Source organism: Apostichopus japonicus, chromosome 15 (genome assembly GCF_037975245.1).
Source record: "Apostichopus japonicus isolate 1M-3 chromosome 15, ASM3797524v1, whole genome shotgun sequence".
Classification (NCBI taxonomy): domain Eukaryota; kingdom Metazoa; phylum Echinodermata; class Holothuroidea; order Aspidochirotida; family Stichopodidae; genus Apostichopus; species Apostichopus japonicus.
In genome coordinates, this window is record NC_092575.1 from 17,850,377 (window position 1) to 17,876,080 (window position 25,704).

Consider the following 25,704-nt stretch of genomic DNA (forward strand, 5'->3'; position numbering starts at 1 on the left):
ACGCTGCTAACTGTTCTGAAGGGTAATAAAAGTTTAAGTTTCTTTTCTCTTCCTCGTATTTAATTCTTCTGCTTCTGCTTCTGCTTCTTTTTCTTTTCTTTCCCTTGTTTTGCTGTCGCTTTCCAAACCTTTTCACAAGGTCGTAAAGTATCACGCATACTATCATTACAATCTATCAAACCAATACATTTGTTTTTAACCAACTGAATATTCATCAGTCATGTTATAATTATTCCACATGATTCCAAACAATCGTCGCCAAGTTAAGGGCTTTATATATATTATTAATCACACGCAACTTCAACAAATTCGATATTTCCCACCAAACCAGTCACTCCTCTCCTCCACCTCACTTCCATTATGGGACTACATCTATTCGAAGGTGAGAATATGTGGCAAGGGGATGTAGTCATTTGTTTTACCTGATAACATTTGCAGCCATTACACATTGGAGAGCACCTGCAAATTTTGATTACCATTGTTATATGCGATTAGCACGCCTAGGGTCGGTAACTACAGCTTCGAAGAAAAATATAGATGGCTATATAGGAAAAATTGTGTCTTTTCAATTTTCAGATTCCCTTCCTCTCGACCCCCCCCCCTTCCACACACACACAGAAAAGAAAAAAAAACGGGGAAACAGAAGAGTGTCACGGAATTCATAATCTCCTTTGGTCAAGTGTGCAATGATGATTAATGACTCATGACGTACGTACGTGCTACCACGACACTGCGCGAGACAAAATCAGATGATCAACTTTTACCTAGAAGCCAGTACACACATAGCATTGTTATGCGGTAATAGTTGTTCTAATTACTTTTGTATGGACCTTTTACACCGAAGAGGAAATTATCTTTAGGATATCTGCCTTAAGTATGTAGTTTTCGCATTATTACTTTCAACACGATATGACTTGTTATATCTGTATTGTATTAGCATGTGGACTATTTGCGCTAAACAATGTGCGTGAAGAGTCTGTAGGACTACTGTACTGTAGGTACAGACTAGAGGACTGTTCTAAATTCGTATTAGTATATCTATGAACAGTTGTACTAGTATAAATAAGCTATCATATATTTTTGTCATAATTTGTCTTCATTTTTATGCATCAGTTGAGAGATTGGATAAATCATACTTCAACTAAGTTACAGTAGGTTCACTTTCCATTGCTATGTATGAAAAAAGAAACAGCATTTCAAAAGTATGTAATAGTATTAGGTAGGCCTAGTGCTGGTTAGAAAAGGTATGGTAGCTATTAGTGAGTGCTTGCTGATACTGACTGTTGCCGACTTGCCGATCAGCATAGAGCTCTACATGCAATGGTTGTAATGCGATGTATCAAAATTGACAATAATTTAGGACAAGTGTATTGAGTCTTTGCTGTCAGAGTGTCTAATAGGATGGTACAGTAGGTTGTGATGTACATATGGAGTGCTTAACACAAGTTGGTATTATAGAGCAGAGGTTTGTGCCATGTCAGTACGTGAGTATGTAGCACGTGTTGTGAAAGTCAGACATCACTTAATGAACTTAATGAAGCGGTTGGAATGAAACAGTTTAATCTTTGTTCAGGTACAGTACAGGAGTGGTCGGGAGAAATGAAAGACCAGAATGGATCAACATCTGTTGACATGGATGACCTAGTGGTAGATGGAGATACAGTGGGTTCAGTTGTCCCATTTCACAAAAAGTTGATGCAAGATGCTTTAAGAGAGGATTCTGGAGTATCCTCTGCTGCTAGACTTGCTGCGAAGATCCGCAGTCGGGAAAGGGAAGCTGAAAAAAGTAGAGGAACAACTGGTGACTCAAGGAATGGTAAAAAATTGAAATTTCCCCCTTTGATAGTGCAATTCACTGGAGGTTACCCTCTCTATTCATGGCAATAGCACACTACTTTACATCTTCATTCTTTGCACAAGGTAGGCTTGGCCTCCTTTGTAATTCCCATTGAAGCCAAAGATGAACATGTAGTAAAGTTTGAAATTTAGAAATTGGAAAATGTGTTTATTTCTTGAATGTACTTAATACATGTGGAGTATACATGTACAGCATGTGGTCAAGTGTTTAAGGCAGAGGACTTGTGATCTAAGGTTTGCAGGTTCCAGTCCTTGGGCAGGCAAGGCCCTTAATCTCCATTGCCTCTCTTCACCCAGAGTGTATTAATGGGGACTTGCAAGGTAACTTATAACTTACTATAGTTGCTTGCGACCGTTTGTGGCTGCACCCTATGAGATGTCCCCCAGTGGACACGTAGATGTGGTGCATTGTAGTGCACCAGAAGGGATTCTTTTAATTGTGCACACATAGGTTTGTGGGTGTGACATGTTACCAATGACCAGAGGTTAGCATTGTTGAGTCCTGTGAGAGGGACTTGGCCTTGAACAAAACTCTTGAAACCAATGCTGCCTTTGGGTGATACAAGAAGCTATTTAGCCTTGATGGATATTAAAGATCAAGAAAGTTCCCTAATGAGAAACTATTATTTTTGGTATTAAACTAAATTCAGATGTCAAACGGTACAATCTGCTCGAATATCTAGGTACATCATTAGCTCTTAGTAACATAAGTGTGTCCTATTAAATTAATATATAAATATAAGATTGATCTATGAAACTCTTATTGACTGAATTTTAAAAATCCCCACACTAAACCACTACCCCCTGACTCATGATGGAAGGATTGGGGGGGGGGGGGGTAGAGCCATGTCCACCCCCCTTCTGCCCTCCATTCCCCCTTGGCACATACCACTGTGTTACATGCAAAAAAGTTCTTTCAGACCAGCAATCACTAAAGTACAGTTAAGCTGACAAAGGAGGTACCAGGTGGGGGAGGGGTGGGGATATGGGGGGGTGCCTTACTGTCTGTTTCGAGATCGAGAAAAATACCTTAGTATCTAGCCTTTGCAATATCTATTACCGGCATGCGCATCTACATTTTTTGTATTTAACAATATTTTGTTTACTGTGGCAGTATCTTCATGACTAATGGCGCTATACTGTGACCTATCATGGAGCTGTCTAATTTAAATGAAGGGTGTGGAATGTGGTCTGGATTCACTCATCGTATGATCGTACTAGGTCTTTTGACTTTACAATACTTTCACAACCCTTTTCTCGGAATCAATAGAAAGACCTATTAATAAAAAGGAATCCTAACCTTCCTTATCTTGCAGCTACAAGGCCAGATGTCACCGGAAAGGTCAAAGGTCATTGGGGTGATGTCCTCAATCTTGGAAAACTTCAGCCCAGCACTGTTGCAACCATCCTGAAGAAGAGTGTGATCTACGATAATGGTAATCCAAGTCACATTTTTAAAGCAGCATTTTCATTGGTGTGTTTTGTCGTCATTCTTTAGAAAAGTATCACTAACACGATAAGATTATCAAAGTAAAAGGCGATCTCCTATTTTCTTTCCCAGGAGACGAAGCTTAATCTAGGCAAAGTAAGCAATGATTCTGTTCAGTTGGCAGCTTTGTTCATGTTAGTTTTTTGATAGTCACTGTATGTGAAAAACCCAAATTTTGGAAAATTTAAAAACAATAGACTTTTTAAATCGCAGTTTTGAAATTACATTCAATTAGTCAAGATACCAGGTATATCTGAAACAAACCTTGAATACCCGGTAAAATATTACCCAAAAAAAATCCCGACTCAGATAACTCACATGAACTTGATGAAATTCCCTTGCACCTGTTGCTTGAACTGTACCAGACAAAAGGTCAACAAACGGACACACTGGTATGTTTCTTGTGTTTTCACCTTCAAAAATGGTTTAAGCCTATTCGTCACAAGCACGGATGGGGTTACATTTAGGGATGCACCGGATATCCGGTCCGGCCGGACTATCCGGCCGGATAGTGAGAAATTATACGGTTCCGGTTCCGGCCGGATATTTTTCAAAATCAGGCCGGATCTTTTTCAAAATCTGGCCTGAATCATCCGTTAAAAAGGTGTTGGTATTAACTTAAATCAATGTAAACTATTTCCAAAAATTAATAAAAACATTCAAAGTAAGGAAAAATTAGGTTTAACATGTTTAATTTAATTTTCTCAATGGTCTGACCCACTGTTTCTAAAGATCAACCGAAACAATACAACTACTGTAATTATATGAAGCTATATACAACAAATACAGTTTGCAGTGAAATCATTTCTTGCAGCCTTCATCAGTTTAATATTGTAGTTATTTTATTAAAGAATGTAGATTACACCACTTCAAGTCATATTTAATCTCATAAATGGGGTCTTAATTTCACCTTCTTTATAATATGCGTATACCTCACCTAAGATTTGCTCCTTGTTTCATACTTCTACTTCTTATTAATGATTTTCTTTTGTGTAATGAAAAAATCCAGCCGGATTTTATCCGGCCGAATTTCACGTACTATCCGGCAAAATCCGGTTCCAGCCGGATCCAAAAATTTGGATCCGGTGCATCCCTAGTTACATTTACACACCATATTATGGAACAGTCTATGTACGGATGGGGGAGGGGGAGGTACAGAATACAGCACAGCACCTGTTGGAAGTTTTGAAACACATACTTTGGTACACGAGGAAAAAGAGATTGAATGGCATGTGTGTTAAGGGCTGTGTATTAACGTTTAATGATCTAAATGTGTGAACGGCCAGATTTTCGTTCGTTCATTTAAATGTGACCTTGCGACCTCAACTTCCGTAAAAATTGAGCTACATGAAATATAGTGTCAACAATCCAATTTTACCCTGATTGAAGTAGAAAATGCTCAAAAGAACAGTATTTTCACCGCTTCATATCATGCAGTAATTTTCCCCTCACTTTAAGCTATATAATAACTCTCCAACGTAATACATGGTCATACCCCCCGAATAGCATTCGTTTGTTAACACAAAGAACTTTTTGTACCAGATGGAGAATCTTCCTAAAACATACTGTAGATGTTATTGTAATAGAACTTCCCAAGAAAATATGATCAATTGCTGCACCTGCAATCCTTGCTATTAAGGCAACTGTTATTATTCCAGAGAGAGGTAGGTATATAGTGTAGCTGGGTGAAGAAAGATAACAGATTCACAGGTGTGCGAAAAGCGTTTTGAGATGAACCAATTTGTATTTTCTTGACTAGGGAGCTCAGGTGCTGCCCTTCACATTATGTGTGTACATTAATAACAATACATGTATGCAAATTTTTGTCTAAGCAAGGGATCTGCAATTTCTAGTAGCAATGCAATGCGGTCTAAGAGAAACCTGAAGTGGTAAAATGAGCTTGGAACAGGTCTAAGACAAGCGAATAAATTTCAGACATTTTTGCATGCCTAGCTTTCTGTACCTACTGTCAGAGAGATTGCAAAGTTTTATTTAAGTTTGAAAACAATCCATACTAAAGTAATTGATAGGATAATCTGGTCTCTATCTCACTACTTTCACAATGCCACAGAACTTTTGCGGTTCTAAGATGTCACTCTCTTTGCTTTTGAGAATACCATTTCACAGAAATGAAACCCCCAAAGTTCTTTCTTACAGACCACTACTTGACAAATTAGTCATTCCCCATTCACGTTGTATAATATTATACCCACACTTTGCTAGGGCTAATTTGCATTAAAACATTCAGCATTGTTCCACCGTACTCGCAAGTACAGTTTCCCGCCAAATGGTTCTCACAAGTTACATTTCACGCACGTAGCTTGTCAAATGCTCTAACAAGTTATTTTGGGAAGAAACTGATTCTGTGCAATACGTATATTTGTACCTGTTCTGACACCGATTCTATGCATTAATATCCAAAATTCCAAATACTCAATTATATACCTGGTAATTCCCATACCAATTATATTCTACTGTACTGTTTTGATTTGCAATACTTACAAAGTTGCAGGAATTATAGCATGGGTGATCATTAACTGACTTTATAGCATACTTGCCGGGTGGCAATAGTTTAAAAGCATGATCGCAAGTTAAAAGTGGTAAACCCGCCCAAAAACGCCTACTGGCTCCCTTTGTAGAAGCACACAGTGGCAATAGTTACTACCTTCATTGTAAACAACATTATACTCCAACATACCACCCACCACCTACAGATCTATTGTGACTTTAATACAATATAAGTCAAAACTTTATGATCATTGTCTATTTTCTAAACCAATTTTTAATTTTCTAAACCAATATATATAAATGTTTTGTGGGTAGTTATGATACATTACATCATTAACTGACTTTATAGCACACTTGCCGGGTGGCAATAGTTTAAAAGCATGAAAAGTGGTAAACCCGCCCAAAAACGCCTACTGGCTCCCTTTGTAGAAGCACACACAGTGGCAATAGTTACTACCTTCATTGTAAATAACATTAAACTCCAACATACCACCCACCACCTACAGATCTATTGTGACTTTAATACAATATAAGTCAAACCTTTATGATCATTGTCTTTTTTCTAAACCAATTTTTAATTTTCTAAACCAATATATATAAATGTTTTGTGGGTAGTTATGATACATTACAAATATTTCTATAGAGTATGCTTTTGTGTACATAATTCAGTATTTTGAGTGGGGTTGCTATGGTGAGAACTACCATGGAAACTCATAAAATGACAGATGTGCTGAATTTGAGTGAATGCAATTGGTATTTGGCATTTTTCCAGTTGATGTGCAACCAGTCTAATCATGCCAAGCACACATAGCCAGCTTCTGGAGAAATTTTAATGCATTTTAAATGCAAGTTCCAAACCAAAAAAATGTACATGTTAAAACCATATTCCCAATTGGCATTTGACTGGAATTAATTGGAAAAGCAAACAAGTGCCAACTAGCCAAATCATGGGAGTGCCTTTTTGTTTAAATTCTAACAGCAAATAGCAAATTCCACTGGCATTTCAAAAATTCATTTAATGATCTGAAATTTTGAGGACTGCATACCTTCTTCTCTGTATAAATTCTCTTCTCAACTTATGATATAAACCGCACTAAAAACCTGGATAATGCAGGATTATCCAGACCCAATATCCAACCATTCATCATCGATACTACACAGGTACGGTGAGCTGTTAATTGAAACATTTTACACAGAGTTTGGCGAAACATTTGAGAAAATAAAAAGAGAAGGTGAAATTTATGTCAACACACTTTGACAGAACTGCTGTGTGTATAAAGTAAATATAAAAACCATATTAATAAGTCCAATGAACACAAAGTACAGTGTCACATGACTGTGCTCCCTCTCTCTCTCACCTGTTTCCAAGTGTATATATGGTATGCTCTGTCCTATCTACCTTAATACCAAAAAGTTCCGTAGAAATTGATTTGTTTGATTTCTGAAATGGTAGATTAGATATCCGGGGTTGGGAGGTGGGCAGAGAGGAGGGGGTGCGGGAGAAAGTGAGCAGTGCCCTAGAAGTGGCAACACAGTGCTAATACATTTCCGTCGTGTAATTTAGGTACATTGAGAAATGCAGATTTCGAGTTGGAGACAGGTATGCACTATATCTCGTAAACCCCCAACCATATTCAGGGTGTACTGTACAGTACACTAGTCTGCAAAAATTAAGAATTTTTGTCCATATGAATATAACTTATGGCCATTTGATATAAATTATGATAATACAGTTAATATGCAGTTATAAAAAGAAGTGACCCCAACCCTGTTTCTGACTTCCGTGCATTGTTGGCAGATCAAGAAATAATTTCATATTCATCCACTTTCTTTTGTGTGTTTTCACAGAGAGAGGAGTCGCTAAATATGTCACGTTTTGTGGTTTATAGATCTATAATGAAAATTTTCATAATTTGGTTTTTAGATTGATATTGAAAAGTTTAAAAAAAAATATATGACCGAAGGAGTCTAACTAGCATGAAGGTCAAAGCATGAATCAGCCAGAAGATATTTATTGTTATTATCATGATTGTATTGTTACTGAAAGCTTGACTTTTGTTACAACACGTACTGAAAAGTGCAGAGGAAGAGGGGGGTGGGAGGTGCAGGCTGGCAGGGAGTTGTTAGGATGTGATAGGTTGCCTAAGGGATGACTGTTAGGGAAGAATGTTATGATTCATCAAATACACTTCACTCTATAACTGAGGTACTGGAGTCTGTACTCATACTCTAGTCTGACACTAGAGTCATGTATGTTATTTGTACTCGTAGAAAGCAAATTTCACGTCCTCTTCCTTGTGGACTTTTACTTTTACACGGGACTTTGTACTCGTACAAAGGACTGCTTCACTCTGTGCATACCTCTGTCTCAACAACTCTCCTACACACCGTCTCTCTCTCTCTATCTCTCTATCTCTCTCTCTGTCATGAATGTCTATAATCTTCTGCCATAAAATTGATAAAATAGGTAAATAGTACAAATCTCTCACTACAAGGTATGCCTGTTTTTGTCCTAAAGAGTCTTATCTTAATCTTTATCTTCTCCGTAACGTCTGTTACATAAGGTCAGGATGCTCTCTTTCCACCCCTGTCCATCTTCTGCAGCTCTTCTCACATCGGACCAGCTTCTCCAGCCATTCTTGTCTCTCTCTTTAGTTGCTCTCTTTCTCCAAGTCGTCCTGGGTCTGCCAACCTTCCTCCTTCCTCCTGGTGCCCATTCCATTGCTACTCTTGCATGATTTCCTGTCTCCTTCCTCATAATATGACCAATCCAATTCCATCTGCGTCTCCGTATCTCTACACTTATTCTGTTTATGCCTAAAGAGTCCTAAAGAGTAGGGCTCAATTTTGTATTATTTTACTGTACCTTCATTGAAGTGGAAAGATTCTCTTGAGGCTTTAATAAAGCTTCTTCACACTACAACTACGCCCTCACTGTACATTGTTTAGAGTGACCTGGTAACCTTTGACACTGACCTCCCATGATGACCGGTCAAATCCGGTCAACCTGCCTCCTCCACATTCTACCACCCAAAGTATCTAGTTGTGTACTCTATAGAGCTCTGCCAGGACTGAATAAAGAATCAGTTATGCTCAGTTGGAGTTTCACAATCGTTGGAGAATATTTCTGCAATCTTAGGCTATTCATTCATCTTCTTGGTTAGACTGAGGTTGTACCCAGGCATGTGTGTAAATAGCATTAGGCTTGGTCAGAGGGATGCAATGTGAACACATTGCAAAATGCACCTCTGAAATGCAGCTTGACAAGGTTTGAATCAGTGTTTGCATTGGGACGCACAATTGCATGATTCCCGAAATTTATCTAGAGGGTCCCCCCCCATATCTTCTCTCGGGGGGGGGGGAATTTTCCCACAACAATTGCTGATACTTCCTGTAACTTGTACCATTACAGTAGTTACAAAACTTCTCAATAACAAGCCGGATATTATAAAGTTTTGTTGGGTTTTGTAAGGAGTAATGTGATTGGTCATATCTTTCCAAACACTGGCTTCTTTTGTGTGGCACTGCACAGTGTGTATTGGTCGTAATGGTCCACCATGCTTACTACACTGTATGTACTATATGTGCGCTAACTCTTGGTACGGGCATATGTACGGTACATCTGACTACTAACATCATGAAATCTACCCGCCCACCTCACCAAAAAAAAAAAAAAAAATTAAATCTCCACCAAACTTTGAAAATCCCTCCAAAATATAAATTGACCAGGAGAATATCAGTAAATCAATCTGTGACTTGCATGTTTAATAGCTACTAGTACTTTAGCAACTACTGGAGGATGACTGGTGGCCTTTAACAACAATAAAGTCTGGTTCCTCAATCCTGATTATAGTCTAGCCCGGCTAGCTGCAACTGCTTTGAAAGTGTCATTCCATGGCAATTATTGTAATATTTATAATTTGGAAAGAAAGTATAATTGAAACAGTCAATGACGCTGATTTTTAAAAAAAAAATTTTTGGGGGGGTTATATTTTTTATTTTTTTTTATTTCTTTCTTTGGGAGACACTGTCACCTCATATAAACCAGCTCCTTTGATTTCTTTGGCTGGAAATTAAATGCTCTGGTTTGCAAAATTTTGCTATTATTTGGTTAACACAATTCAGGTGACCTTCAAATATATATAAATAATATATAAATATAACTCTATATATATGTTTCTTCAATTGATACTTTAATATGCCCAGGGAGTGAAACCACTGCCATTTTGATGAGTGGGAAATTAAAGATATATGAACACTGTACCACAGAACTGATTCTTCAAAAACTATGGAAGAATTGATTGATGTGCTTGAAAGTATAGCTATCAGTTTTGTAAAAAATTGTGTCAAATTTAGCACGTCTACGTAGCTCAGCACATTTAGTGTCAAGTACAGAACTTCCCTTTAAACTGTTTATGTACAGGTACCGCTACTGTAACTTTCTTTGCAAATGCCTGAAGCTCTTATTTTGCTCGTATTTAGGTACATTACGTCAATGGGAAAATCTTGCCATCTTGCCACACACTTTGCGTAGCCTTGTTTGCTTTCAATTAGCTGGAAATCGGCAGTTGTTTGGAAGGTATGTGCTATAGTCTTGAAGAGGAAATGTAGTATTTTATGTACACTGTTGCTGTGGCAATGGATTGAAAGTTTTAACTTCAAGTACTTTTCACCAATACAATATTTTCTTTTTTCAGCGTTGAGTGAACTTATCGACACATCTAAAAATACATGATTAAAATGAAGGGCACCTTCGGCGAAAGCAACAAGTGCTTTCTATTGCAGTCGATGGGTTCTGGGTTTTTCGTCGTATATTTGTAAATAAGTCTTACACAATCAACTAAAAATACACAACATGTGGTGTACACTATTGACTGAACTTCATGCATCAAAACATCATCTAGAAGATCAAAATGTTTCGTTGGAAACTAAGAAATCCTTTGAAGAGGAAAAGAAGTCACAAAGTATTTTGACAAGTTCAATACCAAAAGGCTGTATCTGTAACTCATTCTTGAAATAGATATCCTTCTACTGTGGTCAGAGTGCTATTGTAACGTGAAAACCACAGACCATGAAAAGCCAAGTACAGCTTTTGTTTAAAAACAATAGCAGCGCTTCTCTGTTAGGAACTGGATGCACATTACTTTCCCAGGAGGTACCTCCATGCTTTCACATAGGGTCGGTGGATGTGTGCACTCAAGTGTGAGCCATAAGGAAGGCTGCATAATGAGCAGTGGTGTGCTGCCGGCTGGGCCGGCGATGGTCGTCGGTTAAATTGTGATGTTGCGTCTAGTCACCTTTCACTTCCTTGAACGGTATTTTGCGGCTTTGAAATAGAGAGAGGTCACTTGTTCTTTACTGTTTGTAGTTTTCTCAGTTCAATTGAGGAAATAGCTTACATAATTTTACAGTTTGATAGGTTGATCCCGAAGTACGGTTTGGTCTACATTCGGGAGAATTCCCGTCAACCACTTTTGAATCACTTGAAACTCCTAAGATGCTTGTACTACAATTATGGCAGTACCGAGCAGTGTTCGTTCAGCTATCTAGGACTACAAAATAATGTGCAAATGAGGACAGTACAAAGAAGTCATGGGTATGTACCATGCTTCAAAAAATTGTTTTGACCCCCGAGAAAGTGCTGACAGTGGAGTGGGGGGGGCCAGGGGGTAGGGATAGATTGGATGAAGGTAGGGTATGGGAGGGCAGGGAGAGTTGGATGGAAGCATGTCAATGAATTCAATTCTTTACAGTTGGTACAATGGACAAGTGGGGGGGGAAGGGTGGGGTAGGGGATGAGGGGATGTTCTCGCCCTGCAGTGGTCATCACTCCTCTATTAACTTGAATAAATATTGCAAGGGCTCTTCTTTTCTTCTCAGAGGATTCTAGGCTTCTATTTCTTGCTAATATGGGAGCAAAATATGTATACAGCTTTGAGCGCACAGGTCTGTGAAACTGGCTATGGTCGGAAACCCAAAACAACCTGTTTGGCCGTTGTTTACACGACCCAATGATTTCCTGAGTCTCTGTGCTCGAGGTTGGATACGATAAGGATTAGGCCATCCTTCAGGCCAAAGGTGTCCTTTGAGCTTGCATGATTTGAGATACTAAAGTCAATGACTTCCTTTGATTATTGGGAAATGGTCTTGTGAGAAAGACAGCGTCTGAATTTGAAAGGTGTTGTGAACTGGCAACTGTCATATAGGCCTATAATATTGCAATTTGTCATCAACTGAATGATCATTGGATTGACAGTCATCCTCCAAGGACGCGTTTGAGAGCGAACGTAGGCGACAGCGAGAAATTATCTGTAATCATCTATATTAACACACATCATCGGAAGTTGTCATAAAATTGGTGATCGTTAATTGGGTTGGCAATATCCTCTAAAGATGGCCGCAGCATTTGACATGAAAGAAGGTTACATGTGTGTGTGTGTTTGCTTAATATTTTTAAGACAAAATTTCTTGTAAATTCTGAACAATTTTCACATGCTGCTTGATCTCCTTCTCTGTGATTGCCCGTGATTTTTCCTCCTTTCACATCACATACTACTCTTACCTTGGTATCTATGCACGTACAGTACGTGCATAGACGTACTATGAAGCTATATAGTTTTCCTCAATGAATATTTCAAATTTCAGCATAGCATTTTCATAATTGCACACTGGAGAAATGGAATTCCATCCACTACCATTTGAGCATGAACAGGTATGGGGGCACAATTATCTGTTACTCTTAGAAAAGTTTGGCATTTTTTGTAGAAAACTTACAGTTCGGTAAAGTAGGACTAACTAGTGCAGATTCTGCAGAATACTGTGCTGTATGAAAACATAGTGAGATTACATCTCTAGGGTAAAGGTCGTAGATGATGTCCCAAGGAATTGTAAAGCTTTGACCTGAGTGAGGGCGGTATTCCACTATACATAGTTTACATTCATGGTTTCATATTGGACTGAGTACCACATGATGTGTAGAGGACTTGAGATAAAAGGTTGGTTTTTAATAAACAGTATTTTAAAGACATAATTTCGATCCAATTGAGGGGCACTTTTATTGAAATCCATTCTATGTCTCTCTTTTTGAGTTGCATGGGGAACAGGACTGATCGACTAAACTCGACCATGCATCTACATTTGGCCAGTAGAGATATCCTGTCTTGGTTCAACCTGGGACATTACACAAGTAACATTTGGTCGACTGGCTGTCAGCATTCTGTGGCAATTCACTGCTAAAGCTATCCCAGCTTTTAAAAATAATTGTAACCAATCACTAGGAAATAATGTAAGCATGTAACCTAAATGTGCACCATTTGTTACATATCAATTCCTTGTGGCACAAATTTGCACACTTACATCATCCAAAAATGTTCACAGTTATCAGAATTCATAACTGCTGTACGTACATACAAGTTGTTTTAGTGCTACACTGACGTAATTTGGAGTGATTTTACTTCAAGCAAATCGTAAAGAACTCTTGTCCTGTGGTAAATCCCAACAGATAAGAATCATTGTGACATTTTCTGAAAAATATCTAGCTCTCTCTCTCCAGATCCGTTTCAAGGAAAATGCTAGTCACTATTAATGACGAGGAAAAAAATGCTGTAGAAAAGTGCACTCTAAACTGGGTAACCGTAAGCATAGTTTATTTTGCAAATTGAAGAGGGAAGTCTACTAACATGGATGTTACTCTCACTTCAGTACATTGCTGCACATTAAAGTGTGAAAGGATATGACATGACAGAAAATAGTTCATAGTATGCTTTCATCATTTGTTCCAGTTTGTTAGGGAAGATGGGGGGGGATGAGGGTGGGGGTCAGTTGTACGACTGTGGTGCTTGAAAGGCAATCAAAACCTAGGTCAGGATGGTCAAGTTGATTCCCATCGTGTTCAGCCTGGACAGTCAAGACAATCAAGGTTCAAAATAATTTAAATGAACCGTCGTTGCGCGTGTGACGCAGTGGTCACAACGTGACAGTGCCACACTTCTCTAATGCCTGACACAAAGAGGATTTTATGGTAATCAGTTCTGACTAACCCAGGACCCACCATTCCCTCTTTGTTCAACACAGAACTCATCATCACTCTGTGGTCCCTGCTTTCAATTTCAATTGAACTGACAAAATTTTTTATAGCAATCCCCTTTGAAATTATGAATTCATACAAGCATATTTGAAACTCAAAGTTAATTGAATGAGAGTATTGAAGTGTAACGGGTGATTATTTCGAAAATAACTAGATTTTTTAATGAATTGGGTAATCAAGCACAAAACTGAGAGAAAAGTTTTTTTTGGGGGGGTACTAAAAATTGTCAGCTTTGTGGTGGCCTTGCAGTTGAGTAATTTGAGTGAATGAAATGGGAGATTAGATCTATCTTGACCCCAAGCCAGGGTTGTTCCGGAAAATTGGCAATGGGTTTTGATCCTCGCTATTAACAGTCCAATTGTTGATTTACAAGTTATGTTAATTTCAAGACCATGACCACCAACCTTTTCACAAATTTTGATGTAGAATTCAGCATTTTCGCTCTCAGTTCTGATCATGAGCACCAAACTCATGTTGAAAATTGCTACAGTCGTGAGGGGGTGCAAAGAATTTAGCTACGTCAAAACATCATACCGTAATTGATGTTTAAAATTGCATGGTAACTTCTCCATCTGAGAAACACCGTTTGTCCTCTTTTCTTCGTTTTTTTGTCAAACGCCCCAGAGCAGATTGGGTTATCTCGGAATTGCTAGGTGATTAGGTAATATTTCCTTCTTGAAGCAAGACCAATTGATCCGAAATTCAGGAATGAAATAAGCTCTTGTGGATGTTTACAATATAACTCTTGGAGAGGAAAGCAACCATGAAGGAATGGCACACTCCTCTGACCAATCACGAGGAAGCTTCTACGAGGTTACTTGTCTCGCAAAGGCATCAGTAGTTTGATTGAATAAGTGCACCAGACCATGTACTGTAACTATTATCTGGTTAGACAATGGTGGAAGTATGCTTGATTGGTACTGGACAAAAAAAAATACAAAAAAAAGAGGGTCCCGATCCAGTCTTTATAACAGCCTTTTGTCTTTTTGACTGATGTATGTTGTTTTGGGTTGGTAAACAACATTGTGTATAGTTTTTTAGTTTTGGAGGGGGAGGGAGGGTTGGGCTTCAGAACACAAAGAAAAGAAGGCAATATAAATCATATCTGAAAGTGCTGTCAGCTTTTTATATGCTTCATTGATCCTACCAGAGTTGTTGACTACTTTTAACAGTGACCCTCTGTAACCCCAGCCAACAGCAGTGTTATACCCCCCCCCCCCCATCATTTAATACCCTCCTATGCCGCTGTACGGTGACTGTGAGGATCTTGTTCTGAAAGGAGATGGGTTTTGTAGCGATTGAGCATCTTCTGCCACAGATCTTGATTAATTCTTATTAATTATTATATAATTATGATTAATATTTATTAAATCTTTGTTTGTACAATATATACAACAATTAAACTAAAAAGGGGGAAGAGATCCCAAATCTCATGGGGTAAATCTTGGGAATTTGTACTTATATTATCAAAGTCCTCAAAGTTTGTACAAATACAGATAATGACAACCTAATCCATCAGTTGTTAGTTTTGTTACCATTGTTTGTAAGGGACATAACAGTTCAGTAATTTTATGATCAGCAAATGCATTCTTAGGGCATTGAATTCTTACAGAGAGAAAACCATGTGATGTTACCCTGCACAAGCAATTTGCATGCCATGGTTTCTATGCTGGTGCTTTAGATATCAGAGCCAAACCTTTTCATGGTGTCAAGGTACTTTTGTAGTTGGATTCACTTCAGAGGGGGTGTCATTGGGAGGGGCGCAGTGCAAGAACGTACAGTAAAAAGGCTAGGGTAGACCCAGAAGAATGGATCATGTGACCGTGCTAATCAGGGCAAATTTTTGAAGGACATTTTCTTCTAGTTGCCACTCAGACAACCAGGTCTTCCTTTTTTGGGTTGTCCGAACCGCAGATTTGATTGTCCGCAGAAAATGTTGCAAAATGACCAAGAATGACCAATTGTAAAATTGTATGAGTGATGTGAAGGTTTGGCAAATAGAACACCAGCTTCTGACCAAAAAACTCGCATTCGGTTGGATTTTAGGCCTACGATTATTTTAGTTTTATTTTACCATCTCCGACGTGACAGAGAGCAATACCAATGTATCTATCCCCCTGATTTAAGGGCACTATTGAGTTACAATGCAATCTGAATTTGATGCGAACAACTACATGTGCGCCGGACAACTACCAAAGCTGATTTTTCGTTTTCTCAAAACAAAATTTGGTCGTCTTGGACGATCACACTTTAGTTAAAACTTAACCACATGTGCTAATACTTTAAGAACCTTAATTCAATAATCAATTAATTAATTCAATACCAATTGGGTTAATAAACCAGCATTTTAGAATCCTATTCATGTCAGGATTAACAGTGGAACATCAAGTTATACCACATACTGTCTTTTCCACGGAGTGTTCAGAGAATTACAAGGCAGGAGATTGAATATTTTCATTTCCTGCTCCCAGTCAATGTCCTCATACGATGGATGAGAGTGTACCCCACATCTGAAGACCTGAAACAAAACCAGTAAAACCGTACCAAACCATACGGAAACATTTGTAATCACCGAAACTTATATCAGCATTAATGGACAATCACGAGCAACATGCGGTAACATGCGGTTTTACTTTGTTTATCTCTGCAGGTGATGTCGTCGTAGTAAACAAGCCTTACGGTCTTCCTGTTCATGGTGAGTTTGCTTTAGGTCATATCTGGATCGCTTTAGGTCATATCTGGATCGTTTTAGGTCATATCTGGATCGTTTTAGGTCATATCTGGATCGTTTTAGGTCATATCTGGATCGCTTTAGGTCATATCTGGATCGTTTTAGGTCATATCTGGATCGCTTTAGGTCATATCTGGATCGCTTTAGGTCATATCTGGATCGCTTTAGGTCATATCTGGATCGCTTTAGGTCATATCTGGATCGTTTTAGGTCATATCTGGATCGCTTTCGGTCATATCTGGACCGAGTGCAAGATTTTCACTTGATACTATCTCGATACTAGTCTTTAGGGAACAAAATAAAATCCTGACACACGAGAACACAGGACTGAAACATCAATGGGGGCAGCAGAGTACATGCAACTATACTAGAATACAAGTATGGACTCGCTTCAAAATGCGATTCCAAAATTGGTAATTATCGATTGACTTGCAGAGAAGTATCGAAAAATTTGCGATTCACATGTAATACAAAACCCACAACAAAATAATGGCTATGATGGTAAACTGAGAAAAAAACGGCATGGTGTGTGTCAATAATGCACGTACCACAAATAACGACCGAACACCTGAATTCTACCATTCAGTTGGTAAAGGCCGAATGCAGTCTCGCTTGATGACATGTCACACACACTTATCTACATTAACTAATAAAAGCTGTGTGAAGGCTGACAGTTCTTGACAAAATTTGTGAATGAAAGTTTTTCAGAAAAGAAAACATCCTAAAATATGACAATATTTTGGCTGAAGTCATGAAGCTGATTTTGTTTTGTAAAAGCCTTTGACGTAGCCAATAAATAAATATCGCTGTATACTCTGTGTGTCTACTGCATCATGATCTGCTTCAATGGACACATTCTTCTCCAATTTTTTTCCAGTAAAGTTCCAAAAAAAAAAGGTCAAAATATTATGCTATCATTAAACAAACAAATCAAAGCGGCATCTGTTTCGTCTTTGGAGATGCGTCTACCAAACAGGCAACAGATTTGCAACGGACAGAGATGATACTTTGCGTACACGGGAAACGTTTGATGATCATTTTTTCATACACTGACTGGTCAGAACTGAGAGTCAAAAATGCTGAATTCGACATCAAAATTCGTGAAAAGATCATGCAGCTTTGCCTCGATATCTTTGCTATGAAGTAAAAATACAGTACTCAAGGTTCTCCACACATGTAACAGTTTCTTTGCAAGGCCTGAGAACCCTTGTGCATGCTCTTGGTACAGTCAAAGACTATACGTACAAGGTGTGTAGACTTTGGTACAGAAGGGCCTACACAACCGATTTGCAGCGTCAGTTTATCGACAGGGTTCCGATTGCATTTTTTCTGATAATTTGAGATGTGTTTTTTTTTTCAAATTTTGTTATGAGATTTAATAAACAAGTGATCTGTTTACAGCAATATTTTGGATTCTGGCCAAGAATTTTTGCAAACACTAGAAAGACCTAGGATATTGCGTGCATGACCCCCAAGAATTCTACCCAATCCAAAGTGCATTCTTCGTTATATTTTGTTGTGATCAATAAGTTCATATTACCTATCTAAATAGTTTCTGTCTTGTTTTGTGAATTGTAAATGATTAGTTATCACTTTGATCTGTCAACCGGTATATATAGACGGTATCGTAGACTTATTGAAAAAAACCACTCAAGTTCAGTTCAGTTCAGTTCAATTCCATTCCATTCAATTTATTTCTCATATGTACATAACTCACTGACAAAAGTAGTTTTTAACAAAGAATTAATATTACACGTTATGGACACATACAATACTTTAAAAAAAACACACTCAAATTCAGTTCAATTCAATTCCATTCAATTTATTTCTCATATGTACATAACTCACTGACAAAAATAGTTTTTAGCAAAGAATTAATTAATATTACACGTTATGAACACATACAATACCATTCATCAAAGCTAGTGACTGTGAAATTCTGCATTTTCTGATTTTCCAGCACACAATGTTTTCTTTATCGACATATATCAAGACTAAAATTCTGACTTAAAAGAATCTAGTCACAACTTTGTTTGAATTGTTAGAAATTTTGAGGGGCTTGTGGGTTAAAGGCATTCTCTCAGCTAGGAAATTTTTAGAGGGCGGGCCAATTTCATAGGTTTCGCTGGTACACCGTTACTCCACTTTCTGACTTGGTCACGTGATACGGTATATGTAATACACTGCCACTGTAAATCCTGTATGTAAATATACGTAATGTATAGCACAGTTTCATGCAGTGGTAGCATAACACACGTAACGTGTATATTGCGGTCGCGTCGCCGCGCTGTTTAGGTGGAAGGCACAGGTTGCTTTATTGTGGGTCCCGATGCCAAAAGCAGTGAGCGAAAAGGGTACAGAGAATTGCAGGCATGAAAAGTGTACTTGAGCTGGTGCTACGTACGTGGACTGGGTTTCCAAAAACGATCTACTGGAACAGAGATCGGAGATCGACAAAATGACCAATGCTACCTTCGCGGAGCATTTACTGGCATGGCAGATCATACGAGAAGGTAGGCAGCAAACTATACTAACGACTAACGTTATATATTTACTATTTAGGCTACAGTATACTGTTTTCTGGCCGAAGTGTTTGGTCTACTGTAGGCTTCCTTGTTATATTGTTCAATAGATCATGCTAGCTAGGCCTACTTAGGAGTAGCTAGGCTGACAAACTAAGGCAACTAATACACCGAGAGGCATAGGCTAGTACAGTAGTAGTATAGTCAGTATTGCGAAGTTTGGAACACTGCGAAGTTCGGACACCCCTAAGAAATACACGATTTCACCATGACAACCTACAGCAAGAGCCAATTGCACGAAAAACTACGAAGCTACAGTTACTTTCTCTCCAAAATAACCCAACCATATCAAGTATAGTTTCAGGTGATTTATACCATGAGGTATAGTTTTGTGGTGTTTTAAGCCTTAGGTGTCCGAAATTCGCAGTGTCCATGCTACTGCAGTGCAGGCTGCTGTACTAACTGTAGCCTAGCCTAGGCCGAACATTTCTTGGAATGTTATTTATGCTTTTCTACTTACCTGTATATTCGCCTAGTAAGCATTATCAGTATGGAAGTCTGCGGTATCATATGTGTTTGGTTTATGATTCGGTAGCTTTGCAAATATGAATAGGCCTTAGCCTACATCAGTGTAATATGGACATGGATTTGGTAGGGAGATCTCCCCACAAGAAAATAAAACTTGGAAGAAATGCAACTTCTCATGAGCGGAGCAATAACAAAAGTAGGACTACTGTAGATTATAAAATGATGCACCATGCAGGGCCTACTATACCTCAATTTGGTGGTTATTCCTGTCAAGAGCATTTTTTGATCTGGGCATATATTTGTAACTGTAAGTCTAGTATGCAGTGAGGTACGTGAGGGACAGGGGCCTATACTCAATAAAGTAACTGTTTTTATATCCTACTCTAGTTTACCAGCACAATCATAGAGTTCCTTGCAACAAATAAATTAGTCTGACAACTTGAAAATTTACTGCATATTTGCATGCATGGTCATTCTCAGTTATAGACTACTAATTTGTGTAGCCATTTATTTTTGTCTTTTTTTTTGTCTGAGCATGGGTTCTTAAGTGGTGAAATAACCTCAAATCTGCTGAGCAACTCCAAGATGAATTAAGTTACTAAGGCATTGGGTTCTTTTTACTTTTTTAAGTCTAATATGCAGGGTATAGGGCTAGGGTATTTACTTTGCTTCACTTGCTTGTCAATCCGCATAGCCACTTTAGCTGTGGATGATTCTTCACTTGCAAAGAAAAAATGTACGCATAAATTTAAACTCTTTCTATCCCAAATTAGAGTATTGCCTAATACTCCCAACTTGGTAGTAACTTAAAAAAACGGTAGCGGCTACCTCTTTTCCTGGTAACTGTAGTGTAATAAAGTAAAGTGATATAAGTAAATTTTCCAAATGGAAGTCAAAACTCAAAAGCCTTCTCAGAAGGAAGCTACACTACTGTAGCTCTACAGACTCCTTTGTTGAATTAGTGATGGATACTGTTCACATATTTATGCATTCATAACATGATAGTTTGCTATCATCGTTGTTTAATCAGAAAATCAAGGACAACATAAACAAATCAATGTCACCAATAATTGTGAATGCCACCATTTTATGTTCGACAAAATTTATCACATTTAATTTAAAGGATACACAATGATATTTACATGGTACAGTATTCTGCAGTTAGTCTTGTAATCTGCTCAATCTAAGATGTAATGCTAAAATACTAATCTACTATAAAGTGTGCTGGGTCCATTATATTCTTCTCTATTGTTCCAATAATTTATGTGGTTACCATGTGATGGTGTGTACTATTTAAGTCACATATTGCACAATGCAGTCGAAACATTGTCTAGTGGATTACTCAAATCTCAGTGTTGGTTGAACTAACACATTATTGATCCTTCTAATGGACTTATCTGTTTAACTCAAAATAGGCGTGAATTATTGTTTCTCCTTAGTATGTTTTAATCTATTTTGATTATAAAATGACTATTAGAATTGCAGATGCCAGTAATGCACAGGTCTAGCAATTGTATGACACACCCTCAGACCCCTGGAATAGGTTAATTTTGATGTAATTTTGAACATTGATGCACCCCTGCATCATAGTGAAATTGACACATTGTTGTATGTCTTTGACATACACCAAATTAACATTTTGACAGATCGTTTGCTGACCATGATGGACCCTGCATGGCACATTGACGCACACTGACGCACATATTGTAGTTTGAATGACGCACCAAATGTGCGCTTTTACGGACCCCTTAGTCACACAATTCATGGGACATGACGCACCATTCCGGGGGGTCGTTGAGTCCGTCTTACAATAATTGATAATTTCATCATGATATAGAAATTAAAGACATTTGCCAAAATATAACAACATCATAGGCTTCATAGCTCTTCACATAATCTGATAATGCAGTTCTAAAAATTATACAAAATGAAAGTGATAATTCTGATTTGTGAGAGAACTAGAATGGTCCATATCATGTTTCTATGTTATCTTTAAACACTTCATTGTTCAGGGCACACCTGCAGAATATTCCGTAATTTTTAGTCTTGGAAATAAGCAAAGCCTAGCTATATTTTTGAAGCAATTATGCATCCCTGAACATGATGAAATTTGGTGACATATTAGTGTATGAACAAGCCTACTGGGACATTGTAACATCAAACGTTATGACATTTAGTGTATGTAAGGTATTAGTAGATAAGTTATAATACTGCAGGTGTATACTACTAACATAGAAATAAAAAATATAATAGAAATTGTTGCACATCACTAGTTTAGGTTTGCACTAGATTAGTAAATGAACCATTCTTGAATCCTTGCAGAGTTGACACTATACTGTAAATCATAAAGCAGATGTGATGAATTTATGCTGCCAATAGCAAAGTTCTGTAACTAGAAGTGTAATTACTGTTCTGTGCTTGCAAAATTGATGTGAATTGTTGACTATTTAGTGAAGGGCAAAATGTGGTATTCATTAATTTATGTTGGAAGTTATATAATTCACTATGTCAGGGATGTGCTCACACTGGGCAGCTGCGCCCAGCAGTTCTGAATGCCGCCCCGCACAAACAGTATTTTAACCTTTTTCGCCCAGCACTTTTTGATGATAATTTAACAAATTTTACCATAACCAAAATCTGGGAGAATACATGGCACAGAATAGGAAAAATAGAACCACCTAAGCATACTTCATGTGCAAAATTTGTCCAGTTGGGGGGGTACCCCACCCATGAGATCCCTCTCCCAGGGTGTGGATAACACTACCGCACAATCTGCCCGGCACTCAAATATTCATGAGCACTATCCTGCTATGTGTACAGTATGCATTCTGATATATTATTAACTTTGCACATCCCGGTATTATTTGTCTTTTTCAGTTGAAGGTGTGTGCCCAATTAAGAAACTCAAGAGGTTGGTATCCAAACTGATCCACCAGAAAAGATAACACCAGTTCCTCAACAAAAGGCTATGCCCAACAGAGGCTGATGCTGAGGCACTCCAGCAGCTGTACCCCAGTGGAGACTGGTAATTTTTTGATGTACATACTGTAACCATTCCATGCTGTAACTAAGTCTACATTTCAACTAGGTCTGCAGTCTACTACTGTAGGACTGTATATGACTAACCGGATTTAGGACATTGGACACATTTATTCATTTATTGTATTATGTAATATTAATGACATAGACCTATAGTGCTAAATATTGTGCTACTGTAATACAGCCACTGGAGGTCTGTAAATGCGAGGGACCCAAAAATGTTCAAACCCCACAAGTTAATGATAACAGTCGTATTTTTCCTTATCTCTGAAAAATAAAGACATTTACCAATCTTGTAGAATGTGCTACCTACCTGTCTGAAGCAGTTTATGTTCAAAAATTGCACATTTATTCTTTCCTTATGTTTTTTTTTTTATGTTTCATGATGATGTGGCATCATTTGTACATACTTACACTGCTTAAAGATAGTTACTCTTCACTGCCTATACTGTAGTTGTCATCTGATCAGGTTGTCATGTGCATATAGTTTCATATCAGCAAAGACATTGACATTTTTGGCAAATTTTGAGTGTGAGCTATATTTCTAGTTTAACATGTTAGGGGCATCATTAAGGGGTCTACTTTCTCCCAGATTTGAACAATAATTTTTAGTTATTACAATGAGTGCAAGTTACAATCTCAGTGAATAAACATACATAACATTTGTGCTGGCTCCAACTCAGTTACCTTGGCTATGAGCCTGAATGTCTCTTTTGCAATTAAAATCAAATAAATCATATCTTGGAAAATCATTTGAACAGGTATATCTTTGTGACACTTCTGTCCTCACACAATGCCATAAATATGTCTTTTTTCCCTTTTCATTTCACATTACAGATGTACAGAACATCCTTTAGAGGAACAGTACAGCACAGCATAGCATTATGGCATGATGGATGTTTTGCAAGCAGATATAAGGGTTGGAACTGGAAGTGTTTGTATTCTCTACTTTATGTAAGATGATTGTCATATTTCTTGTTCTCCAGTGAAAGCTACGGATTTGCATAGTGAACGTTGTTAACATGGATACGGACAATTTTGAAATAGCTGATGTCAAAGCAGTTCCTCAGCTTGTTTAAATACCATACATCAAGGACACAAGAGTGGACAATGGGAGTAACAAGTATCCAGAATGTAGATATCGCAAGCCTTCAAGACAATTGAACAAACTGTACCATAACGGACAACAACAAACATGGTGTCTCAGTAAAATAAAGTTACTAAGCTAGTGCAATGTATCATAAGAATTTATCTTCTTCATAGTGTCAAACATTGATTGTTGCATTCAGTGCGTTATGTATCTTACTCCTTTCTGTAGTATTTAGCATTGATTTGCATGTTCATTCATAGTGTAAGTGAACTACATAATTGATGTCATCAAAGTTACAACTGTCATATTAATAAACTAAATGATTGAATATTGGTTTCACTACATACTTTATTGTACACTATTTGGCTTTCCATGATAGCAATATCTGATCTGTTTACTTACTGTAGTTTGTTCAGTCATACCAGTAGTTCTAATGTGACATTGATCTTGGGTTATTTATTGTTGGTACAGAATAACTTGTGTTTATTTTGTATTGTGTGAGATCAATTTAACATAACATATATTGTGATGTCATGGAGTGTTGAAGAGGTACTCTAACTTGCAGCTAGTAGTGATAAAACAGTTCTTTCAGTGCTCTCATGATAACCCCAGTGGCAGATGGAGATAGTGGCAGATGGAAATGTTTGAAATGCAGGGGACATTATAGGGTCTTTTGAAGTTTTGGCAAAATTTCTTTTGGATGTAAAGCTGCTATACTTATCATGGAAATGTTCCGCAATGGAGGCATGGCGTCTCCTAGCCTTATTTGGGTATATGTCCTTGCATTCTGTATTTGGAACACTGCCCTACTATTGTTTGTATTGCTTATTCTAAAGTTAGGTAAGTCAGTATTGTAACATGTATTTATTTTTAGCACATTGATTGCATCTGTACAGTTCTATACATTGAGTTCAACTACAATAACCCTGAGCAGGGAAAACTTACCACTATCTCACTTGCATTTCTTTATGTTACAGTGACCATATTCATACTTTAACCAAAGCATTTCTTCCATATTAGAAAGTGTTTATCCAGAGTAGGTTACAGGATATTTTAAAGGTAGGCTATGTAGTATTGGCCCCAATTTAGCATGCTATAATTGCTAGAATATTTAAAAAAAGAATGTTCCTAGAGGTCTTTACTTTCCAAATTGTTCTAAGGCATTCTAATTGAAAGCATAAGATGCCTGAATGTCCCAGTGAGGTAAATTTCCTCCAAGGTGGTAATAAAACCAGTTTCAAAACTTTGACCAAAGGTAACCATATTTGAATATCTGGTATATTTGGGGCCAATACAGCATACTCTGGTCGAGAGTTGCCGTGGAAGCCACCATATGTTTGTAGTAATGCAGTAAAATGTAGTAAAGGCAGCTGGAGGAGTCCAGTTTACCCCTGTGCCAAAGGTCATTCATCTTTTGTTTTTTTTTTGGAGAACACTTTAACCTTCCCAACCACAGAGCTCCAACTGACCCGCAATTCGCGGGTTGGACCCGCATTCTAACACCCAAACCCGTGCAAGCGTCCGAAAAACCCGCATTGTAATTGTCAAGTATACATAAAAAAAATTGCATCAAATTTTGACTTAGCAACCATCATTTCTTTAGCATTTAGCATAATAGAGTATAAAACCTCCTTTACAGCATCATTTGAACCTCAAATTAGCCTATATTTCTTTTCATTGGGGCGAGCAGCAACATTTTCATGCCACGGGAAAGAATGAATTATCACCTATTATACAACACCTAATTGTATTCTGGTCATTTGATTGGTCAATTGCTCGTTGATTGCATGCAAAATCCGCTCTATTCCACTCTATGAAATAGAACCATGGATTATACTTTTTTGGTAGCACTTT

The 25,704-nt window shown here is 37.8% G+C and overlaps 1 protein-coding gene across 4 annotated transcripts in view; it reads left to right on the forward strand.

Annotated features, from left to right (window-relative positions):
* The first annotated feature begins 661 nt into the window (after positions 1-661).
* Positions 662-25,704, forward strand: part of LOC139980509 (pseudouridylate synthase RPUSD4, mitochondrial-like) — a 58,910-nt gene continuing 33,867 nt past the window's right edge. Inside the window, exons 1-4 of one of the 4 annotated variants that reach the window (XM_071992188.1) lie at positions 662-798; positions 1,574-1,816; positions 3,174-3,293; positions 16,591-16,635. In XM_071992188.1, coding sequence (XP_071848289.1) covers positions 750-798; positions 1,574-1,816; positions 3,174-3,293; positions 16,591-16,635 — 457 coding nt within the window. In that variant the 5' untranslated portion in view covers positions 662-749. Of the gene's footprint in view, positions 875-1,573; positions 1,817-3,173; positions 3,294-16,590; positions 16,636-25,704 lie in introns of all 4 variants that reach the window. The other 3 variants (XM_071992185.1, XM_071992187.1, XM_071992186.1) reach the window with 3 other exon arrangements.